Source organism: Hypomesus transpacificus, unplaced genomic scaffold (genome assembly GCF_021917145.1).
Source record: "Hypomesus transpacificus isolate Combined female unplaced genomic scaffold, fHypTra1 scaffold_100, whole genome shotgun sequence".
Classification (NCBI taxonomy): Eukaryota; Metazoa; Chordata; class Actinopteri; order Osmeriformes; family Osmeridae; genus Hypomesus; species Hypomesus transpacificus.
Window position 1 is genome coordinate 595,955 of NW_025813695.1, and position 22,423 is coordinate 618,377.

Consider the following 22,423-nt stretch of genomic DNA (forward strand, 5'->3'; position numbering starts at 1 on the left):
TAACTACATGCTCTTATGGTTTTTCCCTTTGGTTCTTATTTTTTGGTTGTTCACAATGTGTGCTTCTTGTTTTGGCTACCCGCAATGCTTTGGGGCTATCTTGTTGCTTTTATCAGTGACCTATGCACTTTGTAAAGCTCTGTCTTGGAAGTCGCTTTGGATAAAAGCGTCTGCTAAATGAATACATGTAAATGTAGGATGCACCGAAATGAAAATGATTGTCCAAAGCTGAACAAAATGAAACACTTGGCCAAAGACCGAATACCGAACACGGTTTTTGTAAATTTTTTGCCATTGCATGAATAGCCAAAATGTGCTTTTTCTTTTTGTCTTGCCATTCAAAGAAAAATAAAATAAAATGTCTAAATATGTATTTACATCACATTTACATTTAGCAGATGCTCTTATCCAGAGCAACTTACAGTAAGTACAGGGACATTCCCCCCGAGGCAAGTAGGGTGAAGTGCCTTGCCCAAGGATACAACGTCATTTGGCACGGCGGGGAATTGATCCGGCAACCTTCTGATTACTAGCCCGACTGCCTCACCGCTCAGCCATCTGACTCATTTAAAATGTTTACATTCCAGCAGACACCAGTGTTTCCGCTATGTTGACTTTTCCGTGGCGGCCCGCCACGGCTACATTTCTGCGGTCACAGTATCAGAAATAGGGCTGTATAACATTTGTCTATCAGCAGTGATTGTTAGAAAGCGTATCGAAGGATAGCACGGACAAACGCTTCACAGCACAGTTGAGATTGCGTGTGTGAATGAGACGCCTTGAGAACTGTAGAGCTAAGTCGTATAACTTATGTTGTCAGTTAATTTAAGTCTGTTATTGTATTAGTCTATGGTTCTTGCTAATTTAAATTAAGTTAACTGGTGATTTTAGTTGTTTGTAGGCTATTCTTCCCCTGCTAGCGAAATTGCACATGTCGATTCGATAGCGATTGCTGCCCTTGCTCAGGTCTGTATTCTAGGTGCAATATTATGCTGAAGTAGTTTTAATTAATAAATAGTGGGTATATTGTTATTATTTGCGACAGAATGCTTAGCCTATCAAGATCAAATGAAGCAGACAGTGTACATGCTTCCGAGTGGCCTACCTTAATCGATAGGCTAGGTTACTGACCATTTACAATAAGTTGTTACGTCAATTATTAATTGGCAGCATTTATGCCATTTAAAACATACTTTATGATTGTAAGGTGTCATTAAGTAGCCTAACTTCCTTTAGGGGAAATAGGACAAAAATATGTGCAATATTACATTAGTTATTAGACTATTACATTAACCTGCTCCGAAATATAGGGTTAGGTTAGGGTTAGCACTTTGTTTCGGTCGAAAGCACAATATAACTTAAAATAAATACATTTGTAAAACAAAATACTTTTATGTGGTAATTTTTGAGTCCCCTTCCTTGAATTTATCCTATATTAGGCCTATGACTGCTGAAATAATGTAACATACTCTGTATGCACAGAAAAGACTAGTTCTTGCAAATGTTCTCAAAAAACATTTGCATTGGCTAGGCGGCTGGTTGTAAATAAAGACTGATGCATGCAGTGCTAAAGCCTGAGTGAAGGTGTAGTAAAGTCAACAAGACAAGAGGACACTGACTGTCCTAAACGTAAAACTTACTTGACCACGTTAATTTTTGCATCTTTCACAGACACTTTGAAATGCTTCCTCACTGTTGACATATGTGTTGCATTTATAAAGCACGTGTGCCTCGCTGGTTGCTATCTGATTGATATTTTGAGACCTCACACATTTTTTACCCTGGCTAGGGCCCTGTGAGTGAATATTCTAACATAATTTAGCTGACATGTTAGAGTAAGACCATTCTCTTAATTAAATGTCTTTTTTTTTCTTGCTGAAACAAACCATGGAGAAATCAAGGTAGATAATTCAAATCTACCACAAGTAGATACTGTTTAAATCAAGCTATATTTACCTGTGAAATCCACTTTTCTTGATATTCATTGAAACAAATGCATGCTTCAGCACTTGACTGGACAAACCACAATTGTTCTCATCTGCAAAAAAGAGAAATATTGTAAAGCAAAAAAGGTGTGATGTTACAGTGAAAGTGATTGCTGGTTGTTGAATACATTTATGTTTATAAATGTAGTTTTTTGGTCTTTTAACAGCAGTTCTTTTTTTTCATTTTTTTTTTTTAAGTACAGTCTTAATCACAAGGGTATTATGATTGTAGAGTTAATCAGGAATGCCGTCCCTTACACCGGAGATCAAGTTTTTGACAAGATGCCACTTGGCCACAGGGAAAGTGCCTCTATGCAGCTCAGACAAACTAGGTACAGTGGCAAAATAAGGTATGTGAACCCCTTGGAATTAACAGATTTTCTACAGTAATTTGCCATACAAATGTGATCTGATCCTCATCACACACAACAATAAACAAACACAGCGTGCTTAAGCTGATAACAGCATGATTACAAACAATACACATTTTCCATGTCTTTACTAAACACACCCATTCAACATTCACAGTGCTGGACGAAAAAGTAAGTGAACCTGAAGACTTATTACTTCAATAAAAGATAATTGGAGTCAATACCTTGCACACCTGGAGTATATTTATTTTAAAAAGTAGAACTACTTCCACTGAGGTTTTGGCCATGCTTTGGAGTCTTGATTAGGGATGTCACGAGAACCAATACTTACGGTACCTTCCGATGCTAAAATAACAAAACACCGACGATGCCCATTTTTTTTAAGTACCGTGAGCGCCGATGCCAGATGTTAGCATCGGTGCTGCGCCTTCAGGAGTGTTCCAGTCGATGTTTACATTAAGAAAAACAAGATAACAACTGCTGCTTTAGCGATCGCCCCGCTTCGACTTGTTGACAAGAAAGGCAAAAAAAGTAGTTTGCGTTTGAGGCAGATGACCGTGGCGTTATAATTAATCCGCAGAAGCCATTATGCAAAAAATGCTACCGCAGTCTTCAGACCAAGGGGGAATACTTCCAATTTAGCTAAGCACCTGAAAGATCGTCATCTGGATTTGTTAAAGGAATTCAAGGCAAGTTCTGATTCAGTTCCAGAAGAGGCGCAGCACCGATGCTAACATCTGGCATCATACAAAATAAATCCATGTTCGTTGAAGTCGCGGCGAAATTCTGAATACATCCAAAGAATGCTCTTTTTCTGTTTGTTTAATCTGTCATACTAAAATACACGTTACATGATGTTTGAGATGGTGGGCACGTGTGTTACAATGGCTTATGTACATAGTTTAGGTTAGCTGTAGTTTTAACGTTAGCCCAAAGCTTAGAAGGTAAACTCATGTCATGTTCATCTTGTTAGCTGAATGGCTTAATTGCACTTTATTATGGTGTGCTATGCTCTATTGCACATGTTTTGTATGTCTTTGTAGGACATTTAGCTATTTTTCAAATATTGTAAAGAAGTTCATGGTTCAAGTAGCCTACATGGAATCTTAGACAATCCTCTTTTTTTTTACCATGGTATCGAAATTGGCATCGAGAATCGTGTTATTTTAATGGTATTGGCACCGACTACTGAATTTTTGGTATCGTGACACCCCTAGTCTTGATGAGGCCAAGTCTGATGAAGGAGCAGGTTCACAGAGTGACGTCTCCTGGTCTCTTGAAAGTTAATCTGATACTGGCTCTGAGAGTGATTCAGAGATAATTCCCTGTAGTAAAAAATTCTGCACCTGCTCTTTCCTTCTGCTTATGTTCCAAGTATGTTAGGCTGATTCTTAGTGAGGCGTTCTTGTAAGTTTTTCTTAGCCTATAAATAGGTTTATATTACCCAAATAAGATTGATATTTCATTAAATAAAACAATTTTAAACTAAATTAATATACAGTCGGGTAAAAAAGGAAGAAGACAAAGTCAAAATATCTTGAGAAAAGCTCCTAGCCCCATACGGCACGCCAAGCGCAACACTGAAGTTGCTCTCACTGCTTTTCTGTGTTTGGTTGATGATATGTTGAAGCACATTCGGGACTGCACCGCTGTTGAGGCTCACAGTCAAGGAGAACAGCTCATGGAATATGACAGTTGATGAGCTACAGGCCTTCATTGCTAAAGTTTACATTTGTGGTGCGCGAGGTGGAAAAAGCATGGACTTGGTAAGCTTTTGGTCGGCTGTCTGTGGCTGTGCATTTTTCAAGAACAATGTCCCAAAACAGATTCCACGCAATCATGCGATTCCTGCGTTTCAACAAAAAGGAGAGCAGACAGATATAAAGATGGATGACGCTTCTCCACCTCCTCTTACTGTACAAAAATGAAGCCCAGACCCAGACACAGGTGCTGCCACGGGACACTGCGCAGTAGTGATTGGGTGGTGAAGTCGTGATATCAAGGTCCCACACATACACTCGCCTGACCAAATAACTTTTTACATAGCCTGGCTACGCAAATGTTAGAGCTAATCGTCTTTCCCACTGGTTGTACTGGGACTGAAGACTTGTTAAAATAAGGTAAATACAACAACTAACTACGTAGTCATATTTAGAAAGTACCACATCTTAATGTCAATCATGACATCTCACCCCCTTTTTATATCGTCAAACTCATTAAAAACTAGAGAGGGTACAATTTCTGGGGAAATTGTAAGGTCTGCTTGCTTGCATCAGTTGAAGGTGGGTCCGTCCCCTTAAAGGAGTCATTGATTGCAGAACTATATTTACCTTGTCACAGTTGAATAATGACAGTTCAGTGGGTAAAATGGACATACAGTGAACCTCAAAGTCCATTGACAGCTCTTTACTATGTAAATCTCACAATAAAAAAATGTAGCTGTAAAACAGTCTGTTTTGAAAACCTCCACTTTTTTGGCTCTGGTCTGTACCTTTATCACACCCCAGAATTTGCTGCTCTGTGTACTGTACAGAATTACAAAGAAGAACGTTTTTCTAGCATTTTGAAAATGGACTACGGTGGTAAATGCATTGTTCCAGGCTGTACAGGGAATGCTGACACTTTTCAGAGTCTTCCTAAGGAACCAAACACTCGACAGGCTGTGATCTTTGTCTATGAGAAGATCCCTGTGCAGTTCGACCCTCAATTACACATTTGCTCGAACCATTTCACCGAGGACAGTTTTGAATTAAATGAAAAGAGGTGCTGTTCCAACCGTATGCCCATCACAAACGCAAGCTGTAAGTATGATTTTGTCGCTAATGGTTAGCCTATTTGCAATGCTAACGTCTCCTGTATCTAGCATAGGTAGATTGCTAAATAAGTTTCTAAACACATTGCTCAACATACCTTACTTAGCAAATGACTTTAGCTAGACTAGCTGTAGTCAGCATTAGAAGGGAAGCTTCCGAAAAAATAGCCAGAAAACAAATAGCAGTCTAGCCTGTTGCTAAGGCCTGTCTAGATTATTTGAAAGAACTGGAGAAAGGCAGGTGCTAGATACAGGATACGTTAGCATTGCTAATAACTGTTACTGACAAAATCATACTACAGCTTGCGGTTGTGATGAACATAAAATCTGAACACACCTCTTTTCAGCAACAGCTTCATAGCAAATCCTGCTTTACATGTTTGCGAGTTTGCTAACGAGCAAGTTATGCTGTTGGTGTTATGGCACGGGCGATATCCGCCTTTCTCCTCATTGAGATTATTTATGAGTGTGCACCTCTGCAAACCAGGGTGATCAGATGAGAATGGGCAAATTCGAGGCATATAACAGCAACGGGGCTACGAGCTAGCTGAGTTACTGTCACTAATTTAAAGGTAGATGGCATCAAGTGTGTGTGTGAACAAACGCTGTAACGCCAGTGTTGTACACTTCTTTGTTATTTGAATAACCGTTCTGCTGTTGGTGTTATGGCGCACGATATCCGCCTTTCTCTTCATTGAAATAACAATGAGTGTGCACCTCTGCAAACCAGGGTGATCAGATGAGAATGGGCAAATTCGAGGCATATTACAGCAACGGGGGCTACGAGCCATTGCGATACATCCGTTGTAAACATTAGCGCATGTTGCCGCCCCTCTCCTCCTCATTAGCATTTAAAGCTACAGACACCAAAACAGCGCGTTCTGAGGAAAGCTCTTTGTGGGACTACTCATAGTGGCTATAATTCTGCACCATGGCTGAATTTCCGGAAAGAGACTTCAGATACAGTATTAGGGGACCACTAAGGCCTATGTAAAAGCATCCAAAAACAGCATTTCATGTCTCCTTTAAGGCCGTCCTCAAAGTGAGCATAAACTATTAGGATTTTTTTTCTTGAATAGTGCCGTGGCCGTAGCGGCCGTTTGTTTGACCGGCCGTTCGGGAAATCTCCCGAGTCTCCCGATGGCCAGTCCGACCCTGGTTACTGTACACAATATGTCGTGCGAGTTACCATTTAGTAACTTACTGTTGCAAGTAATAAAAGCCAGCTCGCATTAAATGGCTAATTTGGAGTAGGGCTGGGCAAAATAAATAGAAGTAATAACTTCCCTCATATTGTAACATTAATTTATTTTCAATAATATCGATAATGTTGATAGAGAATAATTAGGAACAGCAGTCCATTTAATTTCTGTGATGCAGCGGGAAGTTGCGGAGAAATGGTAGCCTACACTCACAAAAATATACTAAGCACCTTGAGTGGAGTAGCTAATGTTAACCGCGGAAAATAAGTCTTATTGTTGAAAACAGTGGCAGGGATAGCCATGGCGAGGGAGCAACTTCCAATGAAGAAAATATTGATAAAAAGGGTTTGTCTTTCTCCAGTTATTTGGAAGTGGTTTGGCTTTTTGAAATCCGACAAAGAGCAGAGCCATTTTTGGTGCAAATTGTGTAGTGAACAAACGTGGCATTTCTGGTAATACGGCAAACTGCAAATGTGGACTTCTCGACAGGTCTACAAACACATTTGTAAGCAGAGATTTGTTCAAACGTTTGTTAACCGAGACCGTCCATATTTGGTTTCTTATTCACTTTATTCCGCCCCGCCCACCTTTTCAATCTTTTTGCACTTCCGTTGTATTGGCACTTCCGGTTTACTGGGGATATCATTAAATTCAATGGAGAACTGCCAAGAAGTCCCGCTGCTAAAATATTAAATAATTAGGTGGATTTGTGCCAGATGTGCAACAAGTCAACAAAGCACCCTTTCACTGGATGGCTTGAAAACAACTGTTAAGTGTTTATATAATTCGTTTGCCGGTCAAATTGCTGCCCTGCACTCTGCTGTGCTGCAATAAGGCGTAACATTAGCCACAAACATAAGATGTTTTAACGATTTCACTGCAGGGCATATGCATTTGCTATACCTTGTTTGAAAGCTTAGGTCCTCTAGAATTCAGTTGTGTTTTAAATTTTACAGTCAATACATGTATTTGAGATTCCCCCGCAAAACCGACCAGCTAACATTGTTAGCAGTAGAACGTTAGCTTCTTGCTTATCTACTTGAGGCTTTTACATCAGGTCTCTGCTATTAGCCATAAACTGCAAATGTATGAGTGACAAATTACACAAATGGTGCTGTAATAATAAATAGTAACAACGTTTTCATCAAGGGTCATTGGTACAAGCTTTATGCAACGTGTTAAAACATACATGATTTATAGGTTGTGCACTAGTAATCTTCCCTCTTGTGTAATGGCAGTTAGAAAGACTCATCTATTAAATAATTTGATTGCTTCGTTGTTTCAAAAGCTTTACATTACATTTAAATGCACTGCAGCAGTTGTTTTGCTCATAGCCAGGGGCTGTTCTACAAGGGGGGCCTACAGGGGCCAGGGCCCCTGTAAAAATGTCCCTGGCCCCCCCTGAGCTGACTGTAAAAAAAAAAAAAAAAAAAAAAAAAAAAGTTAGAAAAAAAGTTACAAAAAAGAAAAATAGTTTTTTCTTCTTCTAGTAATCATCATCAAATGAGGAAGGGACATTGCAGCATTTTTGCCCCAGTAAATACAAAAGTTAGAGAAGCATATCAAGGTATTGAGCTGAAGAGCTGGAAGAGGGAGAGCCAGAGCCGTTTGTATGATTTTAATGTAAAGCAAAATTTAAGTATTTAATGTCTAAATATCATTTGTTTGTTTTTAATGTGCCCCCCTGATTAAACACTGGCCCCCCCTTGGCCCCCCCAGTAAAATTTGTCTAGAACCGCCACTGCTCATAGCCATGCCCATACATTTGGTTATAATCTCTACTAATATCATAAATTGAGAACACTAAAACATACTACAATATAGCAAGTTTATCTCTTATTACACACTTTATGTTGCAAGTGATACGAGCCAAAAGGAAACTTCTGTGTTTTTGTTTTTATTCAGCGCCTTCAGCCAGGGACGCAGATCCTCAACTTTGGTTGGAGATCGGTGCAAAGTAAATGTCGGCCCACAACACTCGGACCTCTCCTTTTCACAGTGTTTCCCACACAGACTAATTTGTGGCGGTGCGCCACAGAATCAAAACCGGCCGCCACATATTGCGTTTCGTAACAATATTTAGGTTAAAATACGCGGCTTATATGTTCAGCAGCATTTCCTTTCCCTGGTCTCCCTCCATCTCTCTGTCACTCACGCTTCTTTCTCACATACGCACACTGTCACAACTATAGCAACGATGCATACCTACGCCGTTCTAGTAAGACCGACTGCTATATCAGCGAGCATTCAGCATTAGTGCCATAGCTAAAGAGCTAGGTAAGTTGAGGCAACTTTTCGCTAAGTACCTACGAACATGTCTTAGTCAAAGGTTCCCCTTCGTTCTTTTAGTGAGAAGTCTCAGGAGCTAGCTACTTACCCGGCGTCATGGAGCCGACCAGTTAAATTGTTATTTAGCAGTAGCGTTGTTACCTGCATATGCAGAAATTATAGTTTTAGCAGGGCTGCCAACTTTTTCCAAAACCTTGGCGTGAGATATGGTGCGAGGGGCAAGCTTTCGCGAGCTTCACTCCCCCCCCCCCACCTCAATGTAACTCTCGCCATGGAGTGGGGGGAGAGACAATGCGAGTTTACACGGCTGTTTGCGCGTCAATGTTGCTTCACTCCGTTAACCTGCGCGTCATACGTTACTGTTTACAACGTTAGATTGGCTACTTGTTTGGCGTTGCCTTTTCAGCGTGAGATATACAAGGTGTGGCGTGAGAGCGTGAGAAATGGTTGAAATGTGTGTGTCACACGGCGAAACCGTGAGAGTTGGCAGCTCTGGTTTTAGTTTGTTGTTGTTGATTTTGTAAAGGTGTTATTCATTTTGGATTAATATTTAATATAATAAAGTTCTGGGTAACAAATTAATAACAGAGGAATTATTTAGATCCCCCACTCGGTCTGACATGAAACAACCCCAACACCACCACCCCCCCCCCCCCCAGCCCCCGCCACAAATAGATTTCTAATCTGTTGGAAACACTGGTCCATGGTCAAAACAATGATAATATAATACAGGGTCTGATTCCGTTTTTTCCAGTTGTTATGGCAGCCACAAACTGCACAGTTGACGCTGGGCATCTCTATTAGCCTTAAATTAGTACCAGAGCCTGTTTAAGACATTCTCTTTTAGTACAGTTATAAAGCGGAAAGTATCTCAACCGGAAATGAGAATACACGGATTGCCGCGCCTATCGTGACTTCCGGAATAAAGTGAATATACTACAACATTACGTGGGAAAATCCCAAATCAAACACGACAAATCAGGAGCAGACGGAATGTTGTCAACATCTCCAAGGCAATCGCTTGCCGTAAATCATTTACAGATCTTTCGAGACCTTTTGCCGACTTCTTAGAACGTCTCTGGACCAATAAGAACAGCGTATTTGTCCAATTATAATACTAGTATATAAGAAACCTTTTTTACCACCTGAAGCAAAATCACTCGTTGGAACCTGCAGAAAGTGTGAGTTTGCACCAAGGTATTGATAAAAAGCAAGGTTTTAAAAAGCTTAAGTTACTTGACCCCAGGTATGTGCTCCCTGGCCGCAAACATTTCTCTCACTCCGCGCTTTCTAAACTTTATGCCGAGTGTAAGGAAAAAGTGAAGACACTTATTTTGCTACTACTACGGATCTGTGGTCTATCGTCTTAATTATCACTATCGAATGGAAATACAAATATCGATAACAATAATGGAACTCCACCAGTGAAATGTTGGAGTGCTATCTTGAGCAGCAGGCAGCTGTATACTCTCCACTGACAGACAAGACCCTGAAAAAAATTAAGACATCGTCACTTTGTCTGATGCTGACGTGAAAGTGGCAGAGGAGGTTCTCTAGGTGCTCAAATCACTCAAAACAGTTACAACCCTATTGAGCACTGAAACTGCACCATCTGCAGTTCTTATTTAACCAATTCTTCTTTGTCTGGCAAATCAACCCCACTGGCATTACTTTCAGACATCATTAACGCTCGCTTACACTTGCCAACAAAAGCAGTTTACTCATATGAATGTTTGCTTCCTCTGGAGTTGCGCTAGCTTATTTGTTGACTTTCATTGGCTGGCACAATGCGTGCAGCATCCATGCTGCATGTTTTTTTGAAAAAGATGAATATTTGAACTAGCCCTAGGCAGTATTGCTTGACTTATATTTTATACCAAACAGAAACACTTTACTAATAGATTTATTAATATATCGTGATATCCATGATATGGCAAAATCCATATCATGGCACAACACAATACCGGTATTCGCGTTCATACCGTTATACCGCCCACCCCTACTGCTGATTGGTTGGTTTACAACGAGTAAAATGGCAGCGCAAAGACGCAACACGATCAACAGCACTCACTGAAAGGTGGAGACTAGGGTTGGTAATGAATAATCGATGATCGATTAATTGTCATTAAGAATTCATTCGAATAAAAATCCAAGCACAATGAATAATCGTTGTATCGCCGCATTGTATCGCATTATGAGAACAACATATTCCGTATCTTGCGCGAGCGCGACTTCCTACAGCAGACGAACAAAAATGAAGAGGGCTAGGAGAAGTGCAGTGTGGGACCATTTCTCAAGAAAAGATAAAGTCAACTGCAGTTCCTGTGACGCTGTATTTACTTACCATAGTACAACGTCTCCTCTAATATATCATTTAACAAATATACATCCAAACGTAAATTCCGGCGAAGCCAGTACCAGCGGAGGTCTCCAGCAGCAAACCATTCAGGCTACACTTGCTAGGAGGACGGATGACAAGTGAGCTAACGAAAGTAGGATAGTCTGTAAGGTAGCTATAGCCTACATCTTGCTAATAAGTTGCCACAACGGTCAGTTTAAAACAATGATTTAATATGGCATTAAGACATGTTTTGTTATTATTCTTGTGTATTTGTGTCTGATGACCAGTCAACTTCGCTCATAGTTTTACGTTAAGTAACGTAGGTCAAGTTAAAACTCAATTGTCAAATAATTAGGCTTCCGCTACGGTTGAGAAGCCTGACGTTTAAAAAGGATGGATTCAAGTCTTTATTATTTATTCATTTTTCAAAGGTCTATGCTGCAGCCAGGCAGTGATGCGTTGCAATCGCAACCTGTTAAAAAAAACATGGAGGGGGGGGGGGGGGGCGTCATGCCTTAGCAAATAATCGATTAATTGTTCTATAACGTTGTTAATAGTCGAACATGAAAACTCCTGTTAAGTCCCATCCCTAGTGGAGACTAGAAAGAAAAACTTTCAAATAAATCTATTGTGCCTACACAACACTGTTTTCAAAAGATCGACTAGATATCATTTGAAATGATCACGTTAGTTGTTTCCACTTCTGTTGTCGAAGAAAACGGGATCAACTTAGGTGAAAGGTGGGTAACGTTATAGCTTAGCAACCAAACTATCGTGATTCAACTCAGCTTCAGTTGGCTATCTTGCTAGCTATAACTAATTAAAAATTAACCTGACAAAGATCTGGGGCCTGTTCCATAAAGGCCGCTCAAATAAGTTTGATTTAAAGTCCCAAACCAGACTTGGATTTGCTTAACAAGTTAAGCGGGGCTAAAGCGGTTCCATAAATTCAAATTTCAGCTCACGCAGTCCTACTAATTCAAGTCAGATTTAAGAAGTCAAGCTAATTGCGCGTGCACACTATTCTTAAGCAGCCCGAGAAGTAAAACATGGATCATACAATCCACCACGGCAAAAGCAATGCACACAGCCACGTGACTTCTTCCAGAAAGAACGTTCCCTTTAAGCCTTGTACTATGACAGCTCCCTCATCCACCGCTTCATCAAAATGAAACGACACGCCATGATTGACGTGAACGATAGGCTACGTAGGTCGAGGTCCTTTTTTAGACCTTTACTTCGTTGATTAAAAACAGACACCCTCTAAACATATGTAACTGTATATATTTTTATACATTGTTTTAAATAAATAGCCTACTATTGGATTTAGGTTTGTTTTGCAATTGTAGACTACTGTTAACAACTATATAGCTTTGATAATTATACTCAGATAATTTAGATTGAGATAGGCCTATCCCTGATGCCTAAACATTTGAAATCACAAACTAGGCAAGCCATAGGCTACGTTTAACTTTGCGTGTATCAAATCATTGTTCATCATCATTTGACCCGTTAATTAGTAGCGTCACATATATGTGATCGTTCGAAAGCGGGCCCCACAGAGTACTGTCACACGCAGGGTCGGACTGGCCATCGGGAGACTCGGGAGAGTTCCCGAACGGCCGCTCAAACAAACGGCCGCTACGGCCACGGAACTATTAAAAAAAAAATCCTAATAGTTTACACTCACTTTGAGGATGGCCTTAATACCATTCAACTGTTTAACTGGAGCAATCCAAAATCCAAAGGGTGGGGGTGTGCATTTCCCCCGTGTAAAGTTGAACGGTGCACTTGTCCGTCCATTTTACAGATCAGGATTGGTAAAAAATCTATCGTTTTCCGAGTACAGACAATTCCTTGGAGCTATTTTAGCTAACATCGTTGTTTCTTTAGCAAAGAAATGGAAAGGAAAAGAAAAATAAAAAAACAAAGGGCACTGCAAGCAAATGCCGCACAATGTAGAAGTATAGAATACATGTTTACGCCGTTAAAAGACGGAGAGAGTTTGCAGCCCGAAAATGCGGCTGTAACAGAGGCGCCAGGTGCAAGTAGCTGTAAGCTGCTGTATTTTCGACATTTAGAAAATTCTATAATATAATTCCAAACCATATTGTTTTTATTTTACTAAAAACATTATCAGGGTTTTTCCTGGGTCAAAATGGGTCTTCGGTGCTCCAATTTTTGTTTTTTCTATATATATATATATATATATATATATATATTCTTTTTTCTAATCAATGTATTTATTCACAAGTGTTTTGCACCCCCCACCCCTCCACACACACACACATATGTTCGTCCTATTTCCCTTGAAGCAATTAAGTTATAAAGTATGTTCTAAATGGCATAAATGCTGCCAATTAATAATTGACGTAACTACTTATTGTAAATGGTCAGCAGCCTAGCCTATCGATTAAGTTAGGCCACTCTGAAGCATGTACACTGCCTGCTTCATTTGATCTTGATAGGCTAAGCATTCTGTAGCAAATATTAACAATAAACCCACTTTTTTATTAATTAAAACTACTTCAGCATAATAATGCACCTAAAATACAAACCTGAGAAAGGGCAGCAATCGCTATCAAATCAACAGACGTGCAATTTAGCTAGCAGGGGAAGAATACAAACAACGAAAATCACCAGTTACCTTTATTTAAATTTGCAAGAACTATAGACTTATACACTAACGGGCTTTTAAACTGACAACATAAGTTATACGACTTACAGTTCTCAAGGACGCACATACGCAATCTCAACTGCGGTGTGAAGCGCGTGTCCATGCTATTCTCCGACATGCACTAACAATCACGGCTGATATAGGGGAGAGCGGGGGCGAAAGTAAGCCCACCATTTTTCAGAAAACCTTAATTTTAAAAGAGAATGTTTTAGACATAGATATATTTTTGCTTGGGTCTATAACTTATAAGTGTGGTCTATCAATACCAGATGGTATTTTGTACAAATGTCGAACAACTTCAGTATAATTTCATTTTGAACACAAGTTGCACATTGTTACTTTCGACCCCATCAGTTGGGACGAAAGTAACACAGGGGTGGGTCAAAAGTAACACAACGATACAAGCTAGATTTTTTGTGTTACTCTGGTTTTTATTACATATACCTGACTATGACCTTGTTAATATGTAACTGCAAACATATTTTGTCCATTAGTTTTGCAAAATAACTATGAACTTTACATTTCAGTTGCATCAAATATTTATTATAATTTTTTACTGAATCAGACCTCTGTCTGTCTTTCTGACCCTCACTCTTGGCATATTCTGTTGATATAATATGACATAAACACGTTTTAATAAATGCTTTCCACAAAAAGAAATTCACCACATACTATTGCATTAGCGGCGGGACAAAAGTAACAAGTGTTACTTTCGTCCCGACAGGAACTCCTGACATTAAAACCAGATTTACTTTTATACTGAAAAACTCTTGACAAGGCAACCTTCAGAATGTGTAAGAGCACTAAATAACTTTAAGATAACTAAAGTTATTATTTATACTAAAGTTATTAGTTATATTAACTAAATAACTTTAATAACGTAGATTTGATCAGTGACACATGAAACGGGAAACACAACTTCTAATTAGCAAAAAAGGACCTCCTCAGTAATTTACTTTGCGCACTCGAAAAGTTAGCACCTAACAGCGGCAAACGAAATCACGTGAAATTTGGCAGTTCCATCAATGGTTGCATGCTGAAGGTGCTGTCATAACTTGGAAAGCAAATGAAGTCAGGGCTCTGAGAAAATCGCTTTTTGTCCCGTGTTACTTTCGCCCCCGCTCTCCCCTACGGACTAAACTTTTGTACAGCCTGATTTCTAATACCGTGGCGGCAGAAATTTAGCCATAGAAGAAACACTGCACTGTTATCATTCCAGGTTAAGAATACCAATGGACGCTGCGTTTAAATCGTAAATCAAACTTTTGTCAGCATTTTGAGTGGAAATGTAATTTGCATTTGTAGGCTACAGGTGTACTATTCGTGCACGTCGGGCTGGCCCTCGCAGTGGAACGACAATTTACTGGCCGCTCTGTCCATTCGCGCACCTCACAGTTGCGTATTGATCAGACAAGAAGACACGCTTATCAACTTGATTATTATTGATCAAAACAGAACGAGGGTTCGGCTGTAGCCTACTTGAAACATACTATTGGGAACATATTCGCTGACATGTATTGCTCGCGTGATAAACACAGGTTTTTTTTTTTCTTTATCGCTGACCTTTTTTGCCTTTGGCGCTCGAGATTTGTCATTGGCGCTCGGGAAAACGGCATTGGCGCGCGCCAACATTTTCTCTATGTAGGAAAAACCCTGATTATACATTTGGTATTACTGTTAGCCAATATATAGGCTATACATTTTAAATGAAGTAAAAGAAATGGCCAAGAGAAAAAGGCACTCATCTAAATATGCACAACATGTTTTTTGGCTTTAAATGTGCTATGTGGCTCAAATGCAATTGTCTAGATCTTTTGTTCTATGTATTAAAGCAGGCACAGGTGACAGAGGAAAAGAGATGGAGGCTGCTGTGGTGACAGGGTCCAGTGTAGAGACTATGACAGGTGCAGCACTGCAACTGTACACAAGAGTCAGTCTGTTAACAGGGTTATTATATGGAAATTAGTTTGTTGAATTAATTGTCATTATTGAATATAGTTAACTGATTATTGTTCTTTTGCAACATCAAATAGCAGATGCAGAAACAGAGACAAGTATGGAAAAAGAAAGTGAGGGAGAAAGTGTGTGTGGGGGGGGGGGGGGGGGGGGGGGGGTGGGCCGGTCTGTGTTTCAAAGTCCCGGGCCCAGTCCGACCCTGGTCACACGTGTCTGGCTTATTCGGTAAACTCGCTTTATGGAACAGGCCTCTGGACAAACATGCATCGTGAATTGTAGATTTAAATGACAACAAAGCAGGTTATTTATTCGAATGAAACACAGTCAGGAACATGAAATAACATTAGCCCCATTGCCAATAAACAAAATCATCACACATTCTACCTATGATAGATTACAGATAGATACGTTAGCATTGCTAATAACCATTAGCAACCAAATCATACTGCAGCTTGCGGTTGTGATGAACATAAGGTCGAAACAGCACCTCTTTTCAGCAACAGCTTCATAGCAAATCCTGCTTTACATTGTCCCAGGTTTTCAAAACTGTCCTCGGTGAAATGGCTCGACCAAATGTGTAATTGAGGGTCGAACTGCACAAGGAACTTCTCATAGACAAACATCACAGCCCTTTGAGTGTTTGGTTCCTTGTGAAGACTCTGAAGTTTCAGCATTCCCTGTACAGCCTGGAAAAACTGCATTTACAACCGTAGTCCATTTTCAATCTTGTTGAAAAATGTTCTTTGTAATTCCGTGCCGAACTGACGTCAGTTCGGTGGCTTTTTCAAAATCGACTTTTACAGCTACATTTTTTTATTGTGAGATTTGTATAGGAAACAGGTGACAATGGACTTTGAGGTTCACTGTAGGTCCATTTTACCCACTGAACTGTCCTTATTCAACTGTGACAAGGTAAATTCGGTTTCACAGTCAATGACCCCTTTAAAAAATTTTTTGAAAGATTTGAAAGTATTTTTTTCCGCAGGGTCAGGCCGCAGAGCCAACAGGAGCAGACTCAGGGGCATCTCCTCCACAAGTCGGCCATGAAGGAGCTTTTAGGGGAGACCTTTGTCGCCGAGGACACGGGCAAGACATTTACCATCGAAAAGGAGGTGGCATCCGACAATGCAGCCAGCAGTATTCCAGTGGATGGTGATCCAATGGCATGGTGGAAAAGCAATGAGTGTAAATTCTTGACTGAATTTTTTGGAAGATCATTTTATAAGCTCAGATCTGCTCTGCGTTTCTTTTTTTCTTTTTCATATGATGGACACTAGGGATGGGCATTCGACTAAATTGTCTTAATCGATCGTCGGGAGAATTAACGATCGATTTTCGATTAATCATTAACATTTTTATATTAAAATTCACAATTTATAGGCTATATTAAAATGCAGTGAAAATACACAGCGTGTTTCCGCATTGAGATCTGTGTAAAGGGCCTTATTATCGTCCACTCTAAATCTCCAACGTTCGGGGCCCCATTATCGTCCACAACCGTTTCTTCCGTTAATTTCTTAAAGAAAATATGCAGCAGCAACGAAAGAAAGTAACTCATCGATATGTACACATCTTATTATGCTGCACACCAAATTACAGTTTCTTACTTCGAGATTTGAGTTCCTTCCGCAGCACAAACTGACAATTCTCCATTGAAAGTGGTTGGGTGGATGATAACTCGGACCCCCTGGCTAACTGCTAAAATCAGGAAAGTAACATTTCTAGGCATATCCGGATTGGATTTCAATACCGGAATGTTATAATATAGGTGTGTATCTATATATTAAAGTATAATGCTGTGACATAGGCCTAACGCTTTTAATTTGTAGTATAACGACATGTTGGTAACATTGCTAACGAGCGTCGAGAACTAGGTGGACGATAATGGGACCCCTTACTAGGTATTACAAGAAAAACAACTATTTCTGTAACTCCTAGAAGCGGAGCCGACAGCTAGAAGCCTGTGTTCAAACACAACTGACCCTCGTTTTTTTCCGGCTAATTAACAAAGCTTCATAAAAACCTTTGCCCTCAACAATACTTAAGGGTAGCATATCCATCTCGATGGACTTACAGATCTGTTGGGTAATTTTCTCTGCTCGTTGTGCATCGCAGCTCCTCCGTGCTAGCACCAAGAGCAGGATGCACCGCCACTAACAAGGGTCGGATGTACATTCTTCAAGTGGTACATCATTTGAGTCGTGGAGGAGTTGTATTTATACTCAGCTTTGCAGTGAACAAAGGAATTTTTTAGTCAATATGGTCTCACGCTACACTTCGCCGTGACCTCTTCATATTTACTTTTGAAATAGCTACATGGAAACTCGCCGGTAATTGAGTAGGCCTGTGGCGTTTTTTTCCAAACATTGGCTTCAGTTGGTAAAATGTTTAGCTAATTGCTGCCACATAGCGAAATCCATTGCAATCCTTCAAGACTCACACTACGCAACAGAACACGCATTAGTTTTATCGATGAACAAATAATGTTATCGACTAAATTCTTAATGATCGATAATCGATCGTCGATTAATTATGCCCATCCCTAATGGACACTATTAACATGGAGCAAAGGCAATGTCAGAAGATGACTTAGTCATAGTCGGTGATTCATTAGAACATTTGTTGTCTAGCTCTTCAATCTCTCAGCAAAATTTTGGCTAATTATTTGGCTAAAGGATGCCACACATGTCAGACAGAAGTTTACCGACATTAAAAACTGTTATTGTCGGTTGACTGATCGCGTTGTTGTACCCAGTCAAAGGAATAAACACACAAGAACATCATGAACATTCAATGGTCTTGCCAGTTATCCTGGCAAAACATGTAGCATTATGTTCTTCATTTCTTGCCAGGACACGGTCCAACGTAGCCTGGCTCTGCCCTCCTATGTACTTCAGCTCAATTTAGATTTAACTTCTGTATTAGGTCTGGGATTTCAGTGCATCAGTCGGTTTTCAGAAACAACTTTTTTGTAGGTCCAATCAGCGAACAGAGGGAGTGGCTGAGAACGATGACGTTGATGTCGTGCACTAGTTTGAGTTGTAGTTCAGTAATGGCGGCGGAGAAAGATGCGAGCAAAGCTATTCTGCGGTTGTGGCAACGCTGCCGAATATCCATAAGTTAAAGCCGGAGCAAGAACAATCCTTGCTGAGTTTTGTTGGTGGTCATGATGTTGTGGCCCTCCTCCCCACGGGGTTCAGGAAAAGTTTCATTTTCCAGCTGCGGCAGCTAGCTCCATTGTGAAGGAGTTGGCTAAGGCGAACGCTAGTGATTGGTTATGGCAGATCAGAGTGGCTCTGGGCAGATCCAATAGTTTTAAACTTCAACAGAGTACCCGCCTTCAAGGAAGTTAACGCTTGTCAATGGAGCGATCCCAGACCCTCTGTACAAATTAAATGTACGAGGGTCTGGTTAGGACCAGGCTAGGTCCAAGTAGCCTAGGCATACGTAAAATTGAAAGCTAATTCGTTTGGAATTTCTAGGCTATACGTGACGTTACATGTTGATGTTCAGCCTATTCAATTTAACAACTTCAGAAGGACAAGATTTATTGTCCTTCTGAATTATTATATCCACATATCAATGTTTAATTATTAAATCTACTGCAAAAATAGGACAAAGGAACACCAACAAAATGTGAATAGCCTACAAGCAATAAGCATACTACTGTAGTATAACGGTGCGTTCAAACTGCAGCGTTTTTTACCGCTCTGCACCGCTGGCCTTCCCACAGTGCACCACGCTCGGGGGCGTGTTAAAAATGTTAATACAGAGTTGTAGTTCTCTAAGGTCACTGTTGTAGTTTGTGTAAAACGGTGTCATGGACAAGTGTGCAGACTTGGGTTCATGTATTTACAATAGCGATCATTATTGATATATAGGTGTTCCTGTCGCTAGCTAAAGTGACGAGACTGAATTTAACACACCAGGGACACCGACAACCTCGGCAACCCTGCGCCAGGTATACATTTTTTGTTAACGTCTCTTTAATCATATAGAGGCGTATAAAACAAGAATGAGTGTGTAAACACACATACGATGAGTTGCTCTTTCATCTTGAAATTGTCAAACCTAGAAATGTTTACCATGAGCAACAGTTGCTACATTCCAAGAAACAAGAAACCAACCTGATTGGCCAACGCTAGCGTTTTCACGCTCCTCATTTACATAAAGTCCACTACAGCGGAGCGGGCGGCGAGTGGGCGTCGGCTTCCAATCCATTTTCAATGAAAACGGATTCCGCCCGGTTTCATTGAAAATGAATTGGAATCCGACGCCCACTCGCCGCCCGATCCGCTGTAGTGGACATGCACCGTAACAGGCTAGAGGCGATTCTAGGTTTTAAAATTGGTCGTAGCACTCTATCTAACCACTCGTTCAGGTGCTTTCTCGAGTGTTTGCAACCAACTACTGCACACGTCGTTCCCGAACCACTTTTCTTCATGTTGTACATTTGATATCCTCTTTGTCACTGCGATATCAGTGCTTTGCCGGCACAATGGAGCTAGCTAGCAAAACATACCCAGCCCGCCAGAACGGAAGTGGATTGCATATAGGGGAGCAGTTCAGGAAGTAGAGTGGAAACGGCAAAAAAATATGGAAGTTTATTAGACTCTTTATTCGAATGTTGTCAAAGCGGCCCGTAAGCGCCTCTTCTTCCTGAGGAGACTGAAGAAGTTTGGTATGGACTCAGTCATCCTCACTAACTTTTACAGATGCACTATAGAGAGCATTCTGACTGGTTGTATCACAGTGTGGTATGGGAGCTGCACAGACCGGGACCGCAAGGCCCTACGAAGTGTGGTCCATTCTGCTGAGTTCATCATCGGCAGGAAGCTCCCAGCCCTACAGGACACCTACCACACACGTTGCCTAAGGAAAGCCAGCAGGATTCTAAGAGACTGTTCCCACCCATCCTTCAGTCTCTTTACCCCGTTGCCTTCTGGCAGGCGTTACCGCAGCATCCGGTCGCGCACACGCAGACTGGACAACAGTTTCTACCCAAGGGTCATCAGGCTTCTTAATGGACACTGATATAGACATTTTACTGCACACTAGTCACTTATACACTGTCACTTTCAGCTACTGGTTGCTCTTTCAGTAACATTGCACTACTGTACCTCACTGTACCTCGCCACCAGGCTCCTGTTTGGTCATTGACATAGTCACTGATCTGCAAATTTGCACTATTGCACTGTACTCCACTTAGGTTAGAATAGGTTATAGGGTTGAAACAGGTTTTTTGTGCATTAGGGTTAGTATAGCGTACTATTTATTGTTATCTGTAATTTAGGAAGTTTTAGTGTTAGGGTTAGTATAGTTGTTTATTTATGGCTATCTGTATATTTAGGAAATTCACTTATCTAAGCTCAGCATAGATGTACATTTGTTCCGTGTACTTATATGTTATGTTATGTTATGCCAGGTGCTTGCGTTGTCTTGTCTTAAGAATTTCAGTGCACAGTCTAACCTTGTGTTGTTCTGTGCATCTGACAAATAAAAGACTTGAACGGAAAAGCAGTTGTCAAATGGCAATTCTATGTGCAAATGACAATTCAATCCGCAAGTTTCTATTATTTTGAATAAAAATTTGAATGAACGCTTATTGCATTGCATTTCATATTGACACAGTTTTTTCGACTCTTTATTCAAATGGAAATTCAATGTGGTAGCTAAACAGCGCCCCCTGTTGGACCGAATTCTTACTTCCTCGCAGAATTCCACTCCCTACGCGTGAACGCGCACTGCCTTCCTAGCGTATTGCTATGTGTAGATTGGCGAACCGAGGCGATTTAAGTGTTGAACCTATGGTTCCCTCGACTTAGGCTTTGAGCAAACTGTCAGAAGGCTATTTAATTCATGTTTCATTAAAATATAAGTTATGTTGCACTGCACTTCAGAGCCTATACGATGTGTATGTCATGCTACATGTAAAATCTGAATGATTGTCTCACGAAAATAGACATAGTGTTGAGCTGCACTTGCACCTTGTATGCATTGCAGTAGGCTACTGTGTATGAATTCTCTTTATCTCACATGCTACCTCACCAATTTAACAATCCTAAAAATCAACTGCTAATTGAATCAACTTTTTAATGATGCAACAATTCAGTATTTCTTTTTAACTGACTGGGGGAGTAGGATTTTGGCAACACTGTTTTTCATCAGAATCATAAAGGGTTTTAATCGCCATGAAAGTTTGCACAGACAAGGAATTTACTTTGGCAGGAAGGTGCATACATTAAACATAAAGGAACCGTAAAACTTAAATATGTGGTCTAGCTAATACTAAGAGGATTTATAATAAATATAAAATATAAAGTAGCCATAATTTACAAAATAAAAATTGTTTTAAAAACTACAAATAGTACAAAATATACAAATAGTGTAATATAGTGCAAACTGCAATGTGGCAAGGTGTCATTGTGCAGATTGTGATTAAAGTCAGTGTGAGCCCATGGCCTTGTTGAAAAGGCCAACAGCGGATGGGAAGACGTGTGGCATTGGTCCTGATGGACCGCAGCCTTCTGACAGAGGGGAGTGGCTGAAACAGTGTGTCCAGGGTTGGAGGAGTCGGCCACAATCTTCCTTGCTCGCCTCAGGATCCTTGAGGTGTGCAGGTCCTCGAGAATGGATTGTATCCGATCACCTTCTCAGCACTGTGGATGATACGTTGCAGTCTGCTCTTGTCCTTGGCAGTAGCAGCAACGTTCCAGATGGTGAGGGAGGAGGTGAGGATGGAGGTGAGGATGGTGCACTTCTGTGTAGAAGTGCACCATCATTGTCTTTG

The 22,423-nt window shown here is 40.5% G+C and overlaps 1 protein-coding gene across 4 annotated transcripts in view; it reads right to left on the reverse strand.

The window, feature by feature from the left end:
- The window catches only part of pigx (phosphatidylinositol glycan anchor biosynthesis, class X), a 50,581-nt gene that overhangs the window by 20,708 nt on the left and 7,450 nt on the right, over positions 1-22,423 (reverse strand). For all 4 annotated transcript variants that reach the window (XM_047050098.1, XM_047050096.1, XM_047050097.1 and 1 more), the window contains exon 2: positions 1,957-2,038. In XM_047050098.1, coding sequence (XP_046906054.1) covers positions 1,957-2,038 — 82 coding nt within the window. The remainder of the gene's footprint in view (positions 1-1,956; positions 2,039-22,423) is intronic.